Here is a 19,234-nt window from a genome sequence, read left to right as displayed (position 1 = left end):
ACACAGGCAGATACATTCACAAACTCTCCCACCACCACCCCTCACAACAATATGGCATCATTAAAACCCTTACCAAGAGAGCCCACAATCTTTGTTCCAGTGGAACTGCCCTCACTACTGAGCTTAACCATATACACAGAACTTTCCTCTCTAATGGCTACAGTGAACACAGTATCAAAAAAATAATTAATTCCTCCCTCATTCCCCGTCCCTCTCATCAACAAGAATTTAAAAATACCATCACCATACCCTACATCCGAGGCACTTCGGAAAAAATAGCCAAGATACTAAAAAAGTATAACCTACATACAGCATATAAGCCCTACCGCAAACTTGCTACCCTTATCCGTTCTATGAAAGATCAGCTCCCCCCTCTCTCTCTGCCTGGAGTTTACAAAGTACCCTGTTCCTGTAAGCTTGCGTACTTTGGACAGACAGGCAGATCAGCATCCATCCGCCTGGAGGAACACAAGTCGTACATCGTTAAACACAACTATGGCCATTCATGCTTGGCTGACCATGTTTTGGACACCACCCACAGAGTATCATGGAAGAAAACCACCATGCTCCACCACAGCAAATTCAAGAAAGAGAGACTTTTCTTAGAAGCAGCAGCAGCTCTCAGAAACCAACCAAATCTTAACAAATACAGTTGCATTAAGCTTCCTAAGATTTGGGAAACACTCATCACCAGAGGTCCCACCTTACATTCCAGGCCACCTACTACCGCCCATAGAGGGCGCTCCACCTAGATAGGACTTTAGTGTCACCCACGTGGTTGGGCTTAGTATTGTAAGTTTTTGTGTGCATGTTACATTAATTGTTTTTGTAATCCCCGTAGATGTCCTAGTGACTAGGACGAAATATAGGAGTATTAAATTCTAATTTAATTCTTTCTGAGTGTTGTAAAAAATCCATTAAACCTCCAACATAACTGTTGGTTGGAGAGCGGGTGTGCTATCTGCTTGGAGCCAACCAGGTTGGCTAATATTTCCAAAGCATAATGTTTCTCTGATCTTCTTCTCCCATTCTGACAAAGTATCCTTTCATATGAGACATCACACGAAGGGATGCTTTGTGACACCACCAAATGCTTCCAGTAATTGCAGAGAAAACACAAAATATTCAGGATGACATTATGCAATATTTACATATGGAAAGACAACAGTATGAAACCTGCTAACTTCTGGTTTCATGCAAAAAACCATGCTGTCAATATGAAGAATCCAAAATAGAAGCATCAACCAGAAGAAAAATCCATGTGGATATGAGCTTTCTCTTATTTGCTGCTGTATGAAGGGAACCTTTAACATCTTTATAAGGACTTTTCTGAAGGTAAGTTAGCTAGTCTCATATGGAGCTTGTTCTCCTGGAAACTTAGGTTTTTTCATCATCCTTCAGAAAAGGCCAGCCAGCTAGAAATATGCAATTAATACCCAACCACCATGATGTCTATAGATGTCCAGCTAAATCTGGATATGATTCTGTAATGTTACAGAATCATATCCAGACATCCCCAACAGTCTACATAGACTATGAATGAAGAAGAGGATATGAAGACAGCATGGTCACCATAAAGGTGTCAGTCCAGATGTTTCTGTCTTAGGATCTCCTTAACAAAGTGGAGAACAAAGAATTAGTCTACTTCATATCCTCCTCTGCTGTAATTTAAACCATCTCAGGCCAATCCTGTTTGTTCCATGGTCTGTGGACCACTTGCCCTTAAGAAGGTTCAAGTGTAGTTCTCTGAGAGCTGTTCATCTGAATATAGCAATAGCAACGGATGAATATGATTTTAAAAAAATATAATTTGTACTTTTTTGAAGTTTTTCCATTTATTTATTCTGAATTCCTATTTTATTATTTTCTGAGAAAACTTTTTTTAAAAAAAACTGTGCCAGTGTTGGACTACACCAATCAGTGTCTCGGATCCCAATTTCTTTGCGATTCTCAGGGCAGGAAGCGAGGAGAAACTTAACGAATTTCAGTGATATTAGGAATTGTGCTGTCTTATTGCCCATTAGAAAGATCTTAATTCATGCCCTCTTATATTTGATAATGTTCTCATATCCTTTCGAAGTTTTTTTTTTCTCTTGGTGCTGACTTTCACAGCCTGCTTTTCCTGGCTTTAAATATATTAGTGCTTCCATAGTGCAATTGGAAAAACAACAGGACATTGTATCCTGTTGTTGTTCCAATTGCAGGAAAGCACTTGGGTTCATTTCTCTTTGTGACAAGAGGAATCTTTATATGGGCTTTTCAATTGAAGGTGAGTTAGCTGATATCATATGGAAGTAGTGGTTTTTTTTTTCTCTCCAAAACTCAGGTTTTTCAGTCTGCATGAAAGCAAGTCGGCCATGAGAACACATGCAATTTACAGACAAAAAATACTGTTGGTGGTAGTAGTTATTCATAGTAGAGTAGAGTGCTCTCCCCTCAATAAGTCCTTGAAGGGTGTCATATAATATTATGTCCATGGCCTCCTTGGTCTCTAAGGGGCTTGGTATTCTTTTTTATTCAAAACACTACCTCTCTTCTACTCAAGTGCTAACACTATAGGTCTCAAATTTGATCAACTTTGGAATGCTGCTTTTGCATTTTGGGGGGAGGGGTGCACCCATAGCCTCTCTGTGAATTCTTGATTGTGTACAGAGTAATACAATCTGAGTGGTGGCTCTCTCGGATTGTTTTCTTATGAGAGAGAGGGAAGGTTTCTGTCAATATGTTTTTCAGTACTTTATGGCCATTTCTCCACTGGGCCATCCATTACTGTTCCTCAGCTTTCATCTGATCATCTGTACTTGGTCCAAATACATTGAGCCAGTGTTTCATCATCTTTCAGTCACCTCTTTGAAACAGCCATCCTGTAGAGTTTTCTCCAATGATTATCTTTCCCCCTCCCCCCACAGCTTTCTGAAGAATCTTGTTAATAGGTTCCTTCTTTCTCTTTCACCATTTGATGACAAACGGCCCTTCTATTGTTATAGATCTTGTGTTGTCTTATTGTGAGTGAGGTCAATATAAAAAATAAATAAAATCACTTCCAATCCCAGAAATATACTCACGTGTATACCTTAGTATTCTTAGTTCAGTCCTCTCCTTCTTAACTGCAATTATCACTTTCCCTTGGAGATTCTTGGTGGAAAGGGACTGCTCCTGTCTTTGAATATGTCAGAAATAAGAGGAAACAATAGTGGAACATGATTCGAAAATCTTTATTAATGATTTTGTTAGTCTAAATTAATAACATCAAATTCTTAATATGTTCCTATCTACCTTTAGGGGGTGTATGTACAGGATATTAGGATAGTACTACATGAGAATTTTAATCATTAGTTCCTATCAAATTTTCCTTTAAATTAATCTGCTATCTATAAATTAATCTATTATCAGGACTCCAATATCATCAGATATTGGAGTCCTGATAGATGACATTGTATATTTGTATTGATAACATTGTATATTTCGTTCTTCTTAGGAACTTGTTACTATATCAATCTGGATTTTTTTCTATTATCCTAGCAAAAAAAAAAAAAAAAAGTTCTGCTAACCTTTTTTCACCCATTCTATTTAAGTAACATAACCAGCTGAGTTAGCTCTCTTCATGCACTCCTGAATGCTTGACATCGATTAATCTCATATTTGATTTCCAATCAGATAGCATTACGAGAAAGATTCTTCCATCGATATCATGCCACTTCCCTAATCTTTCTCATAACTCATATCTGTTGTATCTGGTGTAAGACTACTGCTCCATTTATTGGAGGCCTGAAGTGAAGTAACTTGAAAAAGTTTCATATTTGGTCTCTAGAGTAGGGTTTCTAGACTATGTAAAACATAAATATAAAATACAAAAAAATACATAAAATTGATAAAAAAAAAAAAAAAAATGGGGAACAAAATCCTTATGTACAAATGTACTATAGGTTATTCAGTTGACTTTCGACCATTACCAGCTTTCCTAATTCTGTTATCTATTTTCATATTTCATTTGGCATCTTCACTAAAAATTATGCCTTAATGCCTGAAATGTTTTTCTTGTTCTGTAGTTCCTGTCTATTTTTATAGTCTTAGTCTTTTTATTCCTGATTTTCATACCAAATTTAGGGCAGCAGTTATTCAGTTTAGTTAGGGAATCCTGCATTGTACTTGTACTCAATTTATTTAGAAGTATAAAGTCATCTGCATAAATAGCTCAGATTAACATCTCCAGTTCTGATATCGGGTGTAATTCCCCTTTGCTCATAATGTGATCCATGTAGATGAATAACAGTGGATCTAATTGGCATCCTTGTCTCACACTTGATTTAACATCAAAGCATCTTCCTGTACCCCCCTGTCAGTTCTAACTTGCTGACTTACATCTCAAATATTGAGATGTGATTGCAACATTTTGTTCAGCTTTTCTCTTGGCACCTTGTCATTTGCCTTTTCCACATCTACAAAACTTAAATCCAGATCCTTGCTATATTCCCATGATTTCTCAACTCTTTGTCTTAAAGTGAATTCCTGACAACTTCTATTTGGTCTGAACTCAGGTTGTAATTCTCCAAGTTTCCCTTTCCACAATTTTTCATAGCCCTTGCATAAGCCTGCATAAATTTTATCAGGAACACTCAGTAAGCAGCCTCTGTAATTCTCAAATTAAGTTTTATTTCCCTTTTTACTGATTGGGACTATGAGCTCTACTCCACTCATCTTGAAATTAAACCTTAACTGACTTTCTGAATTATGCAGTGCAGCCACTGTGGAATTTGTATACTTACATATTTCAAAATTTTTGGTTGAATATCATCAACTTCAGCTGCTTGTCCACATTTCAAGTTTTTGATGGCTTTTTCTACCTCAGGTATGTACTCTTTGTTACATTTCTTTTTATTGTTTTCTACCATCATGCAGTCACTGTTTTGTTTAGCAGTCTTTCAAAGTAATTAGTCCAGACATGTAGAATATGAAAGAACAAGAAAAAGAAGTGAGTTAAGGAGGGGAGGGCTATGATAGCAAATTATTCAATGCACAGGATGTGTAGAAAAAAATGAGTGTCAATTTTGTAGTGAATTTGATGATAGAAAAGATTTTTATAAATGGGAGGACTTGCACTTAAATGGATTAGTCTACCAGACTAAACAGCAACAGAATGTTCATCAGAGTCAGTTTCTTTGTTAGGCCCTTTCTGAAAATATAAAGCTGCCTCTTTACTTCCTTGGGATCTTTCTTATTTTATTCCTTATGTAACACACACTTTTTTTTATCATTCCTCTTATCTCACTTGAAGTATAAATAATTTTACCTCTTGCAGTTTAATATGACGCACAAATTACCAATTTTTGTTACCACAGAAAGACAGTTTCTTCTACTAGTTCATAAACAACATATATAAGTAGAGCTCTTCATGTTAAGTCACTTTACAGTTTCAGATTTCATCACTTTTTTTCCAATAGAATAATAAAATAGAACTGGCATCCTTAAGACACAAGGTGAAACTTTCCATTCAGCATTTCTTCGAACGTTGAATTAGAACATCTACTCAAATATCTTCTTTTATTTACTAAGCGCTTGTTGACAGTCTCAACTCTTCCAGTTTAAAGAATCACAGTGTTAAGATTCCATTTTGGAATCTTCTGTTAATACTCTCCCGACTGTCATTTCTTAAAAACTTCTTAAGAACAAAATTCTCTGGCTACCGTTCTCAAATTTCTAGTCTCTCTCTAATTGTTTTCTTCTGTTCTCTGGAGACCGAACATTCTCTCTCTCTCTGTCAGTTGTCAATCACCCATCGATCTTTTCAGTGAGCATGTGCACTTCATGTAAATGGCAAGCGAGAAGTTACATAATAATGGCTGACACATTGTCTTCGTTAGCATGAAGAGAAGGTGTTTGCAAAGGATAACAGATATCTTAACAATTAGAAATATGATAAAGAAGATTGAAATTATTACAAACTATCAGAACCTAGTAAGTACACCAGTTTCAGATTCTTTACATTTCATTTTTATGCATCAGTAAGGGGCACATCGTAAGTGCCAATAATGTGCGTTATGAAAGAAAACTAAAAATATACTAACATAAACAGTTGTAACAGTTGTAAAAGGATTCATAATTTTAAATGATTATTTTACAATAGCACTTTCTCCAAGCAGTGCCACAGCACTCCTGTGAATGCCTTGTAAATTACAAGTAAGAGGCTAATAGGTGTATAGTTTTTTTAGGTCTTTTGTCTCCTTTTTTTTTTTTTTTATGTAAAACAGTCGATGTAAAATTGTTCCACTCCATGTGAATTTGGCCTTCTTCAAGGCATTTTGTAAATAGTTAGGCAAGTACTGTCTCTGCCTCTGGACTAGCAGGTTTTAAGGTGTCTTCAGTAATGCCATCTTCTCTTGGGGCTTTTTCATGGCTCATTTCCTTGAAAGCATGGGTAACTTCCTCTTGCAGGATTAGTGGGGCTTTTTACTTAGGTATCATTTTTACTGTACCATTATCTCTGCTGTACAGTTTTTTCATGGAATTCTTCTCAGATGAATTCACAGAATTAAATAGAATTCTACAGTCTTTAAAATTCCCTTCTATTTTGATAACTTTACCATTATTATTTTTAAGGGCAATTATTTGCTTCTTTCCATTTACCAGTTGATGCCAGGTGTTGTACAGGCTGTGCTTATTCTCAATTGGTTCTGAATAAGCTTACAATTGCAGTTATGCCCTCTGTAAATACACTCATACAATCTTGCAAACTACTGCAGATAATAGATTTTCTTTGTTGAGCTTCATATGTCTTCATTTCTGCACGAGTGCTTTTGTCTTTTATTGCATTTCATATTGCATATGAAATACAGTATGCATATAAAATGAAAAATTAACCACAGTCTGTTTTTCCATATAACCATTGGAAACCAATATTGAAAAAAGTTTACTGTGAAAAACAGCACCCTTCTATTTTGTAGTCTTGCCTTACAAGTATTCACTAAACATCTTGCTCGTGAAATCTCTTAGTGATTATTATCATACTATGTTTGCCACATTTATATTTTAACCTTAACATCATAATATCAGCATATTGTGATTTGCAAAGTATGCATATATTAATAATAATAATAATCAGTTCAGATAGGTTCACTTAATATATCAGCTTGGATGTTTCATTGCATCGAATCCTTACATTTCTAATTAAAGACACCTAATAATAAATATTATTATTTGATTTGATATTTGAAACCTATACCAAATTTGTTGGAGCATTCTAATTCTCAGTTGAACTATTTTGAGGGCTGCAGAGGGACACCATGTTGAAATCATAAATTGCAATACCTCTCTGACTTTGTGGAATTCGATAACCTGCAGAATTTGAGAAATGCTCCAGAAGTTGACTGCGCTTTTTTGCTTTTTTTTGTGACTTGGGCTTATGAACACTTGTTTTTAAAGCTGAATTTTTTATGTGCTATTTAATAATGGTTTGATAGACTTTATAATTTGATATGTTTATTTTAAAGTATGTAATTTAAAAGTTTCACTTTTTTGTTTTTTATATTAAAAGATTTACTATTTATTTTACACTTCAAGGTTATGCCCTTCTCTACAGCTTGCAACACACCATTGTCAAATTTTGAGTCAGGACAAAACTACAAGGAAGTAGTCGATCCTGCAGGTAACTTTTCTCATTTAAGGATGTATTATTATCACACAACCAAAAACCCAATATAATTTTTACTTTTCTATATTACTCCCACAAAGTGTATAGCAAATAAATGCCAAATAAATACATGGGCTGTGGTCATGGGCAAAGTAATTAGTTGATATTCTTCATAAAGAGCTGCAGGTTGTAGTTCTTGGGAATACTTCATGTGGGAGGGCTGTTTCATTGAACTGAAGTAGACAAAATAAAAGACTAGGAGTAACAGATTCAATGATTCAGCAGTTTTATTGTAAAAGGATGTTGGGCAGCTGATGCTAGTGTTCCTGTAGGTTAGCAGAAAAAATAGAGAGAGAGAAAAATACTTGCTGAACAGTAGCCTTGGACATATCTGGAGAAGAGAAACAATGTGGAAATAGCCATCTGTAAGACAGTGGCTGAGGAGAATATGAGAGTCATCAGTCAACCAAATTACTTTTCTGAATTGCACAAGAAATTTGAAGGGTTTTAGATGTACCACCTGAAATGTGAGAGCAGTTTTCTTGGGTTGCATGGATTTGAGATTTATACATAGTAAGGAACTGAATGTAAGAGAAGGAACAACTTGTGAAAAAGGATGCCAAGTTTTCGGAAGCTGAAGATGCTGTAGAAGTGATGTGATAATGCCAGGAAAGGCTAGTGATAAAGAGTCAGTCCTAGAAGAGAGTCTTTTAAGTTGAGCATTATTAAAGGTATTGGAGAATAACTAAGATCTGTGAGAAAAGAATGGTGTGAGGATCATGCTTTCCTTTAGGGCACTAATAGAGAAGTTTGAGGGCTACAAGATTCATCTTATGAGTAGGATGAGTGGAGGGTGCTATCATCAGCAAAACTGTAAATATGATTTGAGGTCAGTAAGAGCTGGTCATTTATATATATATAAAAAAAAGGGTAGGTGAAATAACAGAGCTCTGAGGAACACCTGATTTAGCATGAAAATTTGAAGAGAAAACACCTTTTTCTATTAAACATAGTACATAATCTGAAAGAAATCTGGCAATCCTTGGGAAATACTTCATGAGGAGTGCTGTTCCATTGAACTGAGGTAGACAGAAGATGAAAATAAAAACAATGCTTTGTTTATCTTTTTATTTATTTCTTTAAGCTTTGTTTCACTGGTAATCCATTTGCAAAGGAATGAAGGAAGATCATAAGATGGCATTTACTGAGAAGTCCTAAATGATGAATCCTATTCAGTTCCTTGGAAATATCAAGTGAAATAGCACGTTTCTCCAAACCTTCTACAAATCCACAAGAGATCTCGTGGCCTACATCATCTGACTTTGGACACTTAAGTGATATAAATTGACATTTCTCCAGATTTTTAAGTTGAAGAAGTTGATTATTTATCTCCATTACTTTGAACACCAGTGAGGTGAAAGCAGTAGGTCATTAGTTTGATAGTAGACAACTTATCTCCCCCCCATTTTTTTTTTGAATTGGCTGTATATGAGCTTATATCCATGCTATAGGGTGGATGCCAGTTATGTAATATGGTGTATAGATAATAAAGAACAGGTGTTAGTTCAGGAGTATAGTTGGTAGGATTTCATTAGGGCCAGAAACTTTTTTGGTATTCAAGTTATTCAAGATTCTTCTGATATCTATCTGGCAGAAGGTTACAGGGGGCATATAGTGAGTATTACAGATAAAAGATGGAAATTTGCCTTTTTCATCTATGTAAGAATTGGACAAGAAGAATGATGCCAGGAGGTTGTGAGCTTTATCTTAGATATTGTTACAATGCTACAATTTGGGTGAGAAAGAGCTGTAAACACAGACATCTAGCAGCAGCAGTGGACCAGAAGGCATGACTGCCATTGACACATATAGCAGATTTTCTAAATTTAGCCCCATCAAAGTCAGACATCTCCTTTAATGATTATTTTGTGAGTATTGCAGTCTTTCGTGTAGGTTGTAAATGAAGCTGGAGTTTGTACTTTAAGGCACTTATAATAAACTGTTTTCTTTTCTTGGATGTGACCACCCTGGTACACTTGGCATTTTTGCAGTGCTAAAGTACACAAGGATTATATGGAATGCCTGAAGGGAGGATGCTCCACAAGAGATGAAACTTGGATGAGATTGTGATCTGTGTTACTAAGAGGAGCAGTCACCTCATCACCTGGAAAGAGAACTGGTTAAGAAAAGATCTAAAATGTTTGGTGATTGGAGAGGGTTGTCATAGGTTCTTATTGAGAGATGAATAATTTGTTTTAAATTATTATTTACAGCAAATATCTCTGCTTCTTTTTAAGCTTGGTCAGTGGAATTAAAAAAGGAGAGACAGTCAGAATTGTGGACTTGAATGTTACCTAGGAAGATGACTTCACTTTCAGGGAATTTGTATGAAATGAAGCCTCATTAATAAGTTAGAGAAGTCACAACGATTTTCATAATTGGAGGAATGGTAGAGACAGCATATGAATAAGTCACGAGACTGAGAAATCTTAAGCTATACAAGGTCATAAAGGGAAGATTTAAGATTAGACATCCTCTGGCAAGGAATATTAGATTGTTCAAAAGCTCCAAATCCCACCCCTCTGGCAGATGGAATCATACAGAACATAGTTTAAAGTTAAGATGGGTGTGGTAATTGTTGTGGGAGAGATTTGGGATTCAGTCTAATACAGGAGATCAGTTGAATGTCTGCGAGTGATGATTCACATCATTTAGGTTATTTTATGTAAGTAAAGTGGATATAAGATCCAGCATTATTTCAAAGCCGAATGTAGAAACTATGAAAGTTTCGTAAGAATAAGTTGACCAGAGAGCTTACGGGAATACATTCTGGCCTTCATGAATTTCCTTAGCATGGACCACTTTGAAAACATAGGTGCTGACCAAGCGTCTATATATTTGCTTTCTATTAGTCCATTTAGATATGGTTTAGAAACTGAAAAATAAAAAAATTAAGAAAATAATAATTTTCTAAAACTATTTAGGAAATAAGGAATAGAAAGCAAATATATAGATGCTTGGGCGGTGCCTATGTTTACTAAGTGGTCCACACTAAGGCAGCTCGTGAAAATGCCAGTGAGCGTATTCCTGTAAGCTCTCTGGTCAACTTAATTTTCATAGTTCTGCATTCGTCTTTGAAATAACACTCGATCTTATATCCACTTATAAAATTTTGCATTGCTGAACTGAAGCCCTTTTTCTCTTTATTTTAGTAAATTCATTTAGATTATTGTTTATACAGTACCATGAATGTAGAAGTGAATGTGGAAGAAATTTTTTTGTAAAATTTTTGAGTTTATAAATTTTTTTAGTGAAATTTTTAAGTGAGGTTTGTTATATAACTGCAATGAAACTATTTAGGTTTCTTCTCATGCCAGTATTAAAAGTGAAGAGAAAAAGTGTGTGTGTGTGTGTTTTTTGGGGGGGGGGTTAAGAGGAGATACTCTTGAACCTGTGCCCGTACAGTGAATCCGATCCCCATAAGCATGACATGACCTCAACAGTGGCTTTTGTATACCATTACATAGTCCCTTCAGCCTTGACTTGGCAGCATAGGTAACATTAAGATTGTGCCAGCTGATCAGGAAGCCTCCTAAATGCATTTCCAGGACAGTTTTACTACTATATGCTTGAAGGTGGGGTGGTGGTTCTGGATCTCTTCATTATGTCTGGCATGCTTCCGTAGATTGCATCACTGACTTCTGGACATGAGCCATCGTGGAAGTGCTTGTAAAAACTGGTACTGTCGCCCTTGACATTTCCAAAGTTTTGGACTGTGTGTGTGTGTTTATGGCATCTAGCCTATTAAACACATTGCCATCTTTTGGTCTCCCTGTTACTCTGTGTAATTGGGTAGCTAGCGTTCTCTGATTGTTCTTAGCGAGTCATGGCAGATGGCTCCCTCTCTTTAAGCTTTACCATCAAAGCTGAAATGCCTCAAGGTTACTTATTCTCTTTTTCCTGTAAAGAACTTGTATTCACCACTAATCCATCCACAGCTTTGCATACGATGATACTCTCCACTCACCCTACTCATTTGACAAACCATGCGGTACTCTGGCATCCAAGGCTTCAAAATCATCTACAATTAGCCTTAAACATTGATCTGCATTCTATCCTTCAATTGAGCAAAGACAGTCTTGTCATGTTCAATGCTACCAAAACATAGCCTTGCCTTTTCTCATGCAAAAGAGATCCCATTTCACTTACCCTCATCGTCATCATCATCAAATCCCTGCCGTGTACCCTCAAGAGGTGTACAGGATATGATAGTACTACATGAAAAAAATTACATCATTACTAACTTCCTATCTACAATTTTCCTCCAGATCAGTCTGTTACTTGTCAAGACTCCAACATTATCAGATCTTATATTTCTTTTGTCTAAGGCACATTGTACCATATCAATCCACCTATATCTTGGTCTTCCTCTGGGTCGTTTTGCTGCCAACCTGGCAGAGAACACTTGTTTTGCTAATCTTTCTTCGCCCATTCTGTTTAAGTGACCATACCACCTGAGATTAGCTCTGCTAACGCATTCCTGGATGCTGACAATGTCAAGTTCTTTCCTAATATCCTCATTTTTAATATGATATTGCCATTGATGCCATCTGTTCACGCCTCTAATCTTTCTCAGGACACTCATATCTGCGGTCTCTAGTCTTTGGTCAAGTGTTTTACTTCTGAGCCAGCTCTCAGATCCACAAGCTAAAACTGGTTTGAACACTATCTTGTATACAGCTAATTTATTGTTCCGACTAATTTCTCTCTTATTCCATATGAATTTATTCAATTGACTTCCCACTATACCAGCTTTGCTGATTCTGTTGTCTATTTCAATATTTAATTTACCATCTTCAGTAAAAATCGTGCCTAAGTAGCTGAAATGTTTTACTTGTTCCACAGAGTTTTACATTCACAACACAGTTGACATTTTCAATGATTCTGCCTATTTTCATTGTCTTTGTCTGTTTATTGCTGACCTTTATACCATATCTATTACAACAGCTATTCAATTTAGTCAGAGAATCTTGCAGACTTGTAGCGGATTTATTTAGAAGTATAACATCATCTGCATAAAGCAAAGAGCTGACATTAACATCTCCAATTTTAATATCATGTTTAATACCACTTTCCTTCATAATGTGATCCATATAGATAATGAATAACAGAGGGGATAATGTACATCCTTGTCTCACACCAGATTTAACATTAAACCATCTTCCTGTACTTCCTTCAATTCTAACTGCTGACTTACAACTCAAATAAAGACTAAGTATTGCTTGATATAATGCCCCATTGACACCATATAATTGTAGCGTATTGAATAGCTTCTCTCTTGGCACCTTGTCATATGCCTTTTCCAAATCGACAAAACTTAAATACAGATATTTGTTATATTCCCATGCTTTCTCGACTATTTGTCGTAAAGTGAAGATCTGATCCTGACAGCCTCTATTTGGCCTGAATCCAGCTTGTTCTTCACCAAGCTTTTCTTCCACAATTCTTCTCAACCGTTTCTCAAGTATACTTGCATAGATCTTGCCAGGAACACTCAGTAGGGAAATACCTCTGTAATTCTCACATTCAGTTTTATTTCCCTGTTTTATATATGGGTACTATTAGAGCTCTACTCCAATCATTGGGAATTCGTCCCTCTGTCCAGGCTTTCTGAACTATGCAGTGCAACCACTGTAAGACTCTTATACCACCATACTTCAGCATTTCTGGTCGAATATCATCTACTCCTGCTGCCTTTCCAAATTTCAAGCCTTTGATGGCTTTTTCTACTTCAAGTATGGATATGTATTCTTGACTGCGTACCTGGACAGTGTTTTTTTACCACTGTGCTGTCATCACTGCTTGTTTCATTTAGCGGTTTTTCAAAGTAATTACTCCATACTTCGAGGATATCTTTTTCTCCCATTTCCATGTCACCTTTATCATCTCTGACTCCTTTTACAGCACTCTTTCCTCCATTCTTAAGCTTCTTCAACAACCTCTAGAATATTTTGCTACCTTGATATTTATTTTCTATATTCTTGCCAAAGTCCTCCCATGACTTTTGTTTAGCTAGTTTTACACAGTGTTTAGCATTCTTGCATTTGTCTCTGTATTCTCTAAGAGCACAAAGTGACTTATTTGACAGGAACTTTTGATATGCTTTCTTCTTTTCCTTCGCTGCCTCTTTAACTTCCTGTGTCCACCAGGGAGTTCTGATTTTTTTATCCTTGCAGATAACCTCTTCCACAATTCTTCTCAACCGTTTCTCAAGTATACTTGCATAGATCTTGCCAGGAACACTCAGTAGGGAAATACCTCTATAATTCTCACATTGAGTTTTATTTTCCTTTTTATATATGGCTACTATGAGAGCTCTACTCCAATCATCGGGAATTCGTCCCTCTGTCCAGGCTTTCTCGTGCCCACATGCCTCTCTGGCAGAATCAATCAATGTTTTCTTCGGAGTTTGCCACTGAATTTCCAAGGTTTGATTCGTGTTTTCAAACTCTTTCATTTTTTCTTCAACAATCTTTGTGTATTTTAGTTTACAGTTCACATCTGAGAGCTGCTCAACTTTTATTCGCTTTGAAACTTTCTTAGATGTTATTCTTTTCAATATGAAATTAAATTTTATCCTGCTCAAGACTAAATAGTGATCACCTTTATCATCTCTAACTCCTTTTACAGCACTCTTTCCTCCATTCTTAAGCTTCTTCAACAACCTCTAGAATATTTTGCTACCTTGATATTTATTTTCTATATTCTTGCCAAAGGCCTCCCATGACTTTTGTTTAGCTAGTTTTACACAGTGTTTAGCATTCTTGTATTTGTCTCTATATTCTCTAAGAGCCCACGCTGACTTATTTGCCAGGAACTTTTGATATGCTTTCTTCTTTTCCTTCACTGCCTCTTTAACTTCCTGTGTCCACCAGGGAATTCTGATTTTTTTATCCTTGCAGACAGCCTCACCACATGCCTCTCTGGCAGAATCAATCAATGTTTTCTTCAGAGTTTGCCACTGAATCTCGAAGGTTTGATTCCTCTTCTCAAACTTTCATTTTTCCTTCAGTAATCTTTGTGTATTTTAGAGTACAGTTCACATCTGAGAACTGCTGAAGTTTTATTCACTTTAAAATTTTCTTAAATGTTATTCTTTTCAATATGAAATTAAATTTTATCCTGCTCAAGACAAAATAGTGATCACTTCCAATTTCAAATCCTCTGTGCACTCTGGTTTCCTGCATCAGGGAGAAAACATCACTATCAACAATAACATAGTCAGTGAGACTTTTCTTATTCCTTGCTTCCTCTCTCCATGTGAATTTGTGCACATTTTTATGTTGGAAAATTGTGTTAGTAATAACCAGTCCATGTCCTGAGCAGAAATCCAACAGATATTTGCTATTATTATTAGCTTTGCTCTTTTCTCCAAATTTTCCCCAAATATTTTTGTATGTCTGACAGTCACTTCCTACTCTGCTATTTAGATACCCAACAAGGACCAAGTTTTCCTTTTTCATTGTGTCAGTAGCTTTTTCTAGAGCCTCAAAAAATTCCTCCACTTCTACCTTAGTAAAATCTTCTGTGGGACCATAGGCACAAATAAGTCTCATTGTCCAGTTCCCCATTCTCATATTTGCCCATATTACTCTACTTGAGACTGACTGCCATTCGAGAAGATTAGCCTCATATTTTGTGTTTGAATACTATGGCTACTCATTCTTTTCCTTGATTGTCATTGCCTGAATATAACATTTTGTATTTATTGCTAAGAAAGATCTCACCAGTTTTTGTCTTTTTTATTTCAGTCGCCCCTATTATGTCGATCTGGTACTTATCTAATTCCTCAGCTAGCTCCATTTCTTTGTCATTCAGACTTCTTATGTTGATAGTACCAATCTTTAAATCTGGTGATTTTGAGTTGGGGTTTGTTTTTAGATTTATTCCAGTAGCTGACTTTTCGCTGTTCACTCTGGTTCCCTGTCAAAAACAATGGGAGCCTTGTTTAACTGGGCGACGTCCCATCCGGCATGAAATTTTGTCATGTTGTACTATCATTTTTTATTTAGGTTTAATCAATAGGAATACAGTTTGGTCGGCTAAATCCCAAATTGCCAGCCCATCCTCGTTCTTTCAGTATCTAAGTAGATACCCAACAGGGTGCACGACGAGAAGGTGAGGATTGAACATTAGGTCAGAAGCCCTGGTCGGTTCTTTTCATTCCTTTAAAGGCTATGAGGAGGTCTCCTGTCAGTTATATAGCTTTGACCCTTAAGCACCCCTTACTTCACTTACCCTTACATTCAGTAATACACAAATAACCAGACAAGATCATATCTCTCTACTTGACCTAACATTTACCTTCAGTCTTTCTTCACATAAACACATCATATCAATAGCCACCTCAGCATCCAAGAAACTAGGCATTCTCTTTTGTTCATGAGCCTATTTTACACCAAACCAATTCTTCACTATATACAAATCCCAAAATCCACCCATGTTTAGAATACTGTTTATTTATATATATATATATATATATATATATATATATATATTTATTTTTCTGGTGGTGTACCTAAAACTTCCAACAAGATCCTTTATGTTGGAAGATTTTTTCACTTGGTTAGACTATAAATTATATATTTAGTTTAATCCTTTATCCAAGTGTAAGCAAACAAAGTTTGCACCTGAAGTATCTTCAGAACTGGAGCAACTCGTAGCAAAGGTGGATCAAACTTCACATCACTTTCCTTAGTATCCCATAATGCAAAGCACATGTCTGCAATGAGATGTGCTTTGCATTATGGGAGATACTAAGGCAAGTGATGAGAACTTATACCACCTTTACCAGGAGTTGCCCCAGTCCTGAAGGTACTTCAGGCACAAACTTCGTTTGCTTACACTTGGATAAAGGATTAAACTAAACGTATAATTTATAGTCTAACCAAGTGAAAACACTTGCAACATCTTTCTCTAATCCAGAGTAATTTATTAATAAGGTGTGACACCTTTTGGCAACTTGTGTAGGTAAATATGACTTCTGCATTATTTCAACCTCGGTATCACTTCTGGGTCTGACTCCCACTGAAGAGACCTCAATAAAGGTCGAAACCAGTCTGGATAGTGACCCTTCCCTTAATGCATAGCATTATACATGACCACAAGGAGATGTGCTTTGCATTATGGGATACCAAGAAATGTGATCAGAATTTAGTCCACCTTTGCCATGAGTTTCCCCCAGTCCTGAAGATACTTCATGTGCAAACTTTGTTTGCTTACACTTGGATACAGGATTAAACTAAATAAATAATTCAAAATCCTTTATATTGTCCAGAGGGGAGCAATTAGATACATAGATGATCCCTCTCTTACAGATTCACATCAATCTCTATCTCACAGGCACATTATTTTTCAGCATTGTCTATTCTACAGGTACTTCTATGGTCACTGTTCCAGTGAATTGGCAACCCACTCTTCTTTTTTTGACTTGACATAATTAGCATTCAAAAATAGGTTAGCTAAAGTGGTCTGAGGTGGTATGTGGTCACTTACACAGAATGGAAATGAATGGTTAGCAAAATATATGTTGGAAACTAAAATGATATAGTAATTTGTAAAGCAAATGGAAGAGTTGATAATATTGGAGTTTTGGCAAATAACAGATTAATTTTGAAGAAAACCTTGGATAAAGTTCATAGTGAAATCCAGACATTTATCAGATACCAGGTCATAAATTGTCTTATTCTCAATATTTTCTAACATATATCCTCAAGATGTGCAGTCTGTGATTGTTAAATAGTTAAATGTAACATTTTTTATTTATCAACACGTTATTTGTTGGTGTTTAATTTGATCAGCTCTTACTTTTCTGTTTTCTAAACCAGTTACAAGTTAAAAAGAAGAGGGATAAACAGATTATCTGTTTATCCCTCTCCTTTTTTGATCCAAGTACCTGTTTTAATTGTTGCATTTGTTGTGTATTATTGTGCATTTTATAGTGCAAAAAAAAAATCTTTGTATTATCATCATCATCAAATTCCTGCTATGTACTCTCAAGGTGTGTACAGGATATGATAGTACTACATGAAAAATTTACATCATTACTAACTTCCTATCTACAATTTTCCTCCAAATCAGTCTGTTACTTGTCAAGACTTCAACATTATCAGATCTTATATTTCTATCATCTAAAGCACTTTGTACAGTATTGATCCACTTATATCTTGGTCTTCCTCTGGATCGTTTTCCTGCCAACCTAGCATAGAACACTGTTTTGCTAATCTTTCTTCACCCATTCTGTTTAAGTGACCTTAACACCTGAGATTAGCTCTGCTAACGCATTCATGGATGCTTGTCATGTTCTTTCCTAATATCTCCATTTTTAATATGGTATTGCCATTGATGATATCTGTTCACGCCTCTAATCTTTCTCAGGACTCTCATATCTGCGGTCTCTAGTCTTTGTTCAAGTGTTTTACTTCTGACCCAGCTCTCAGATCCATAAGTTAAAACCGGTTTGAAAACTGTCTTGTATACAGCTAATTTAGTATTCCAACTAATTTCTTTCTTATTCCATGTGAATTTATTCAATTGACTTCCTACCATACACAACACAGTTGACATTTTTAACGATTCTGACAATTTTCATTGTCTCTGCCTTTTTAATGCCAGCCTTCATACCATATCAATTACAGCAGTTATTCAATTTAATCAGGGAATCTTGCAGACTTGTAGCAGATTTATTTAGAAGTATAACATCGTCCGCATAAAGCAAAGAGCTGACATTAACATCTCCAATTTTGATATCCTGTTTAATACCACTTTCCTTCATAATGTGATCCATATAGATGATGAATAACAGAGAGAGTAATGTACATCCTTGTCTCACACCAGATTTAGCATTAAACCATCTTCCTGTACTTCAATTCTAACTGCTGACTTACAACTCAAATAGAGACTAAGTATTGCTTGATATAATGCCCCATTGACACCATATAACTGTAGCATATTGAATAGCTTCTCTCTTGGCACCTTGTCATATGCCTTTTCCAGATCGACAAAACTGAAATACGGATCTTTGTTATATTCCCATGATTTTTCAAGTATCTGTCGTAAAGTGAAAATCTGATCCTGACCGCCTCTCTTTGGCCTGAATCCAGCTTGTTCTTCACCCAGCTTTTCTTCCACAATTCTTCTCAACCATTTCTCAAGTATACTTGCATGAACCTTACCAGGAACGCTCAGTAAGGAAATACCTCTGTAATTCTCACATTCAGTTTTATTTCCCTTTTTTTTATATGGGTACTATTAGAGCCCTACTCCAATCATTGGGAATTCGTCCCTCTATCCAGGTCATCTGAACTATGCAGTGTAAAATTTTTATACCACCATACTTCAGCATTTCTGGTGTTATTCATCATTTATTACTGCTTCCTCTCCACATTTCAAGCCTTTAATGGCTTTTTCTAATTCAAGTATGGATATGTATTCCAGACTGTATGCCTGTTGATTGTTTTTTACCACTGTTCTATCACTGCTTGTTTCATTTAGCAATGTTTCGAAGCAATTACTCCATACTTCAAGGATATATTTTTCTCCTGTTTT

General features: G+C 36.0%; 1 protein-coding gene across 3 annotated transcripts in view; it reads left to right on the top strand.

Annotated features, from left to right (window-relative positions):
• Positions 1-19,234, top strand: part of IleRS (Isoleucyl-tRNA synthetase) — a 410,216-nt gene that overhangs the window by 44,583 nt on the left and 346,399 nt on the right. For all 3 annotated transcript variants that reach the window (XM_090401998.1, XM_090401999.1, XM_090402000.1), the window contains exon 6: positions 7,558-7,642. In XM_090401998.1, coding sequence (XP_090258124.1) covers positions 7,558-7,642 — 85 coding nt within the window. The remainder of the gene's footprint in view (positions 1-7,557; positions 7,643-19,234) is intronic.

This window comes from Typopeltis vanoorti, chromosome 12 (assembly GCF_054136105.1).
Source record: "Typopeltis vanoorti isolate ZY-2024b chromosome 12, IOZ_Tvanoo_1.0, whole genome shotgun sequence".
Taxonomy (NCBI): Eukaryota; Metazoa; Arthropoda; class Arachnida; order Uropygi; family Thelyphonidae; genus Typopeltis; species Typopeltis vanoorti.
Note: the sequence above shows the minus strand (reverse complement) of the source record. Positions and strands in the feature narration are given on the sequence as shown.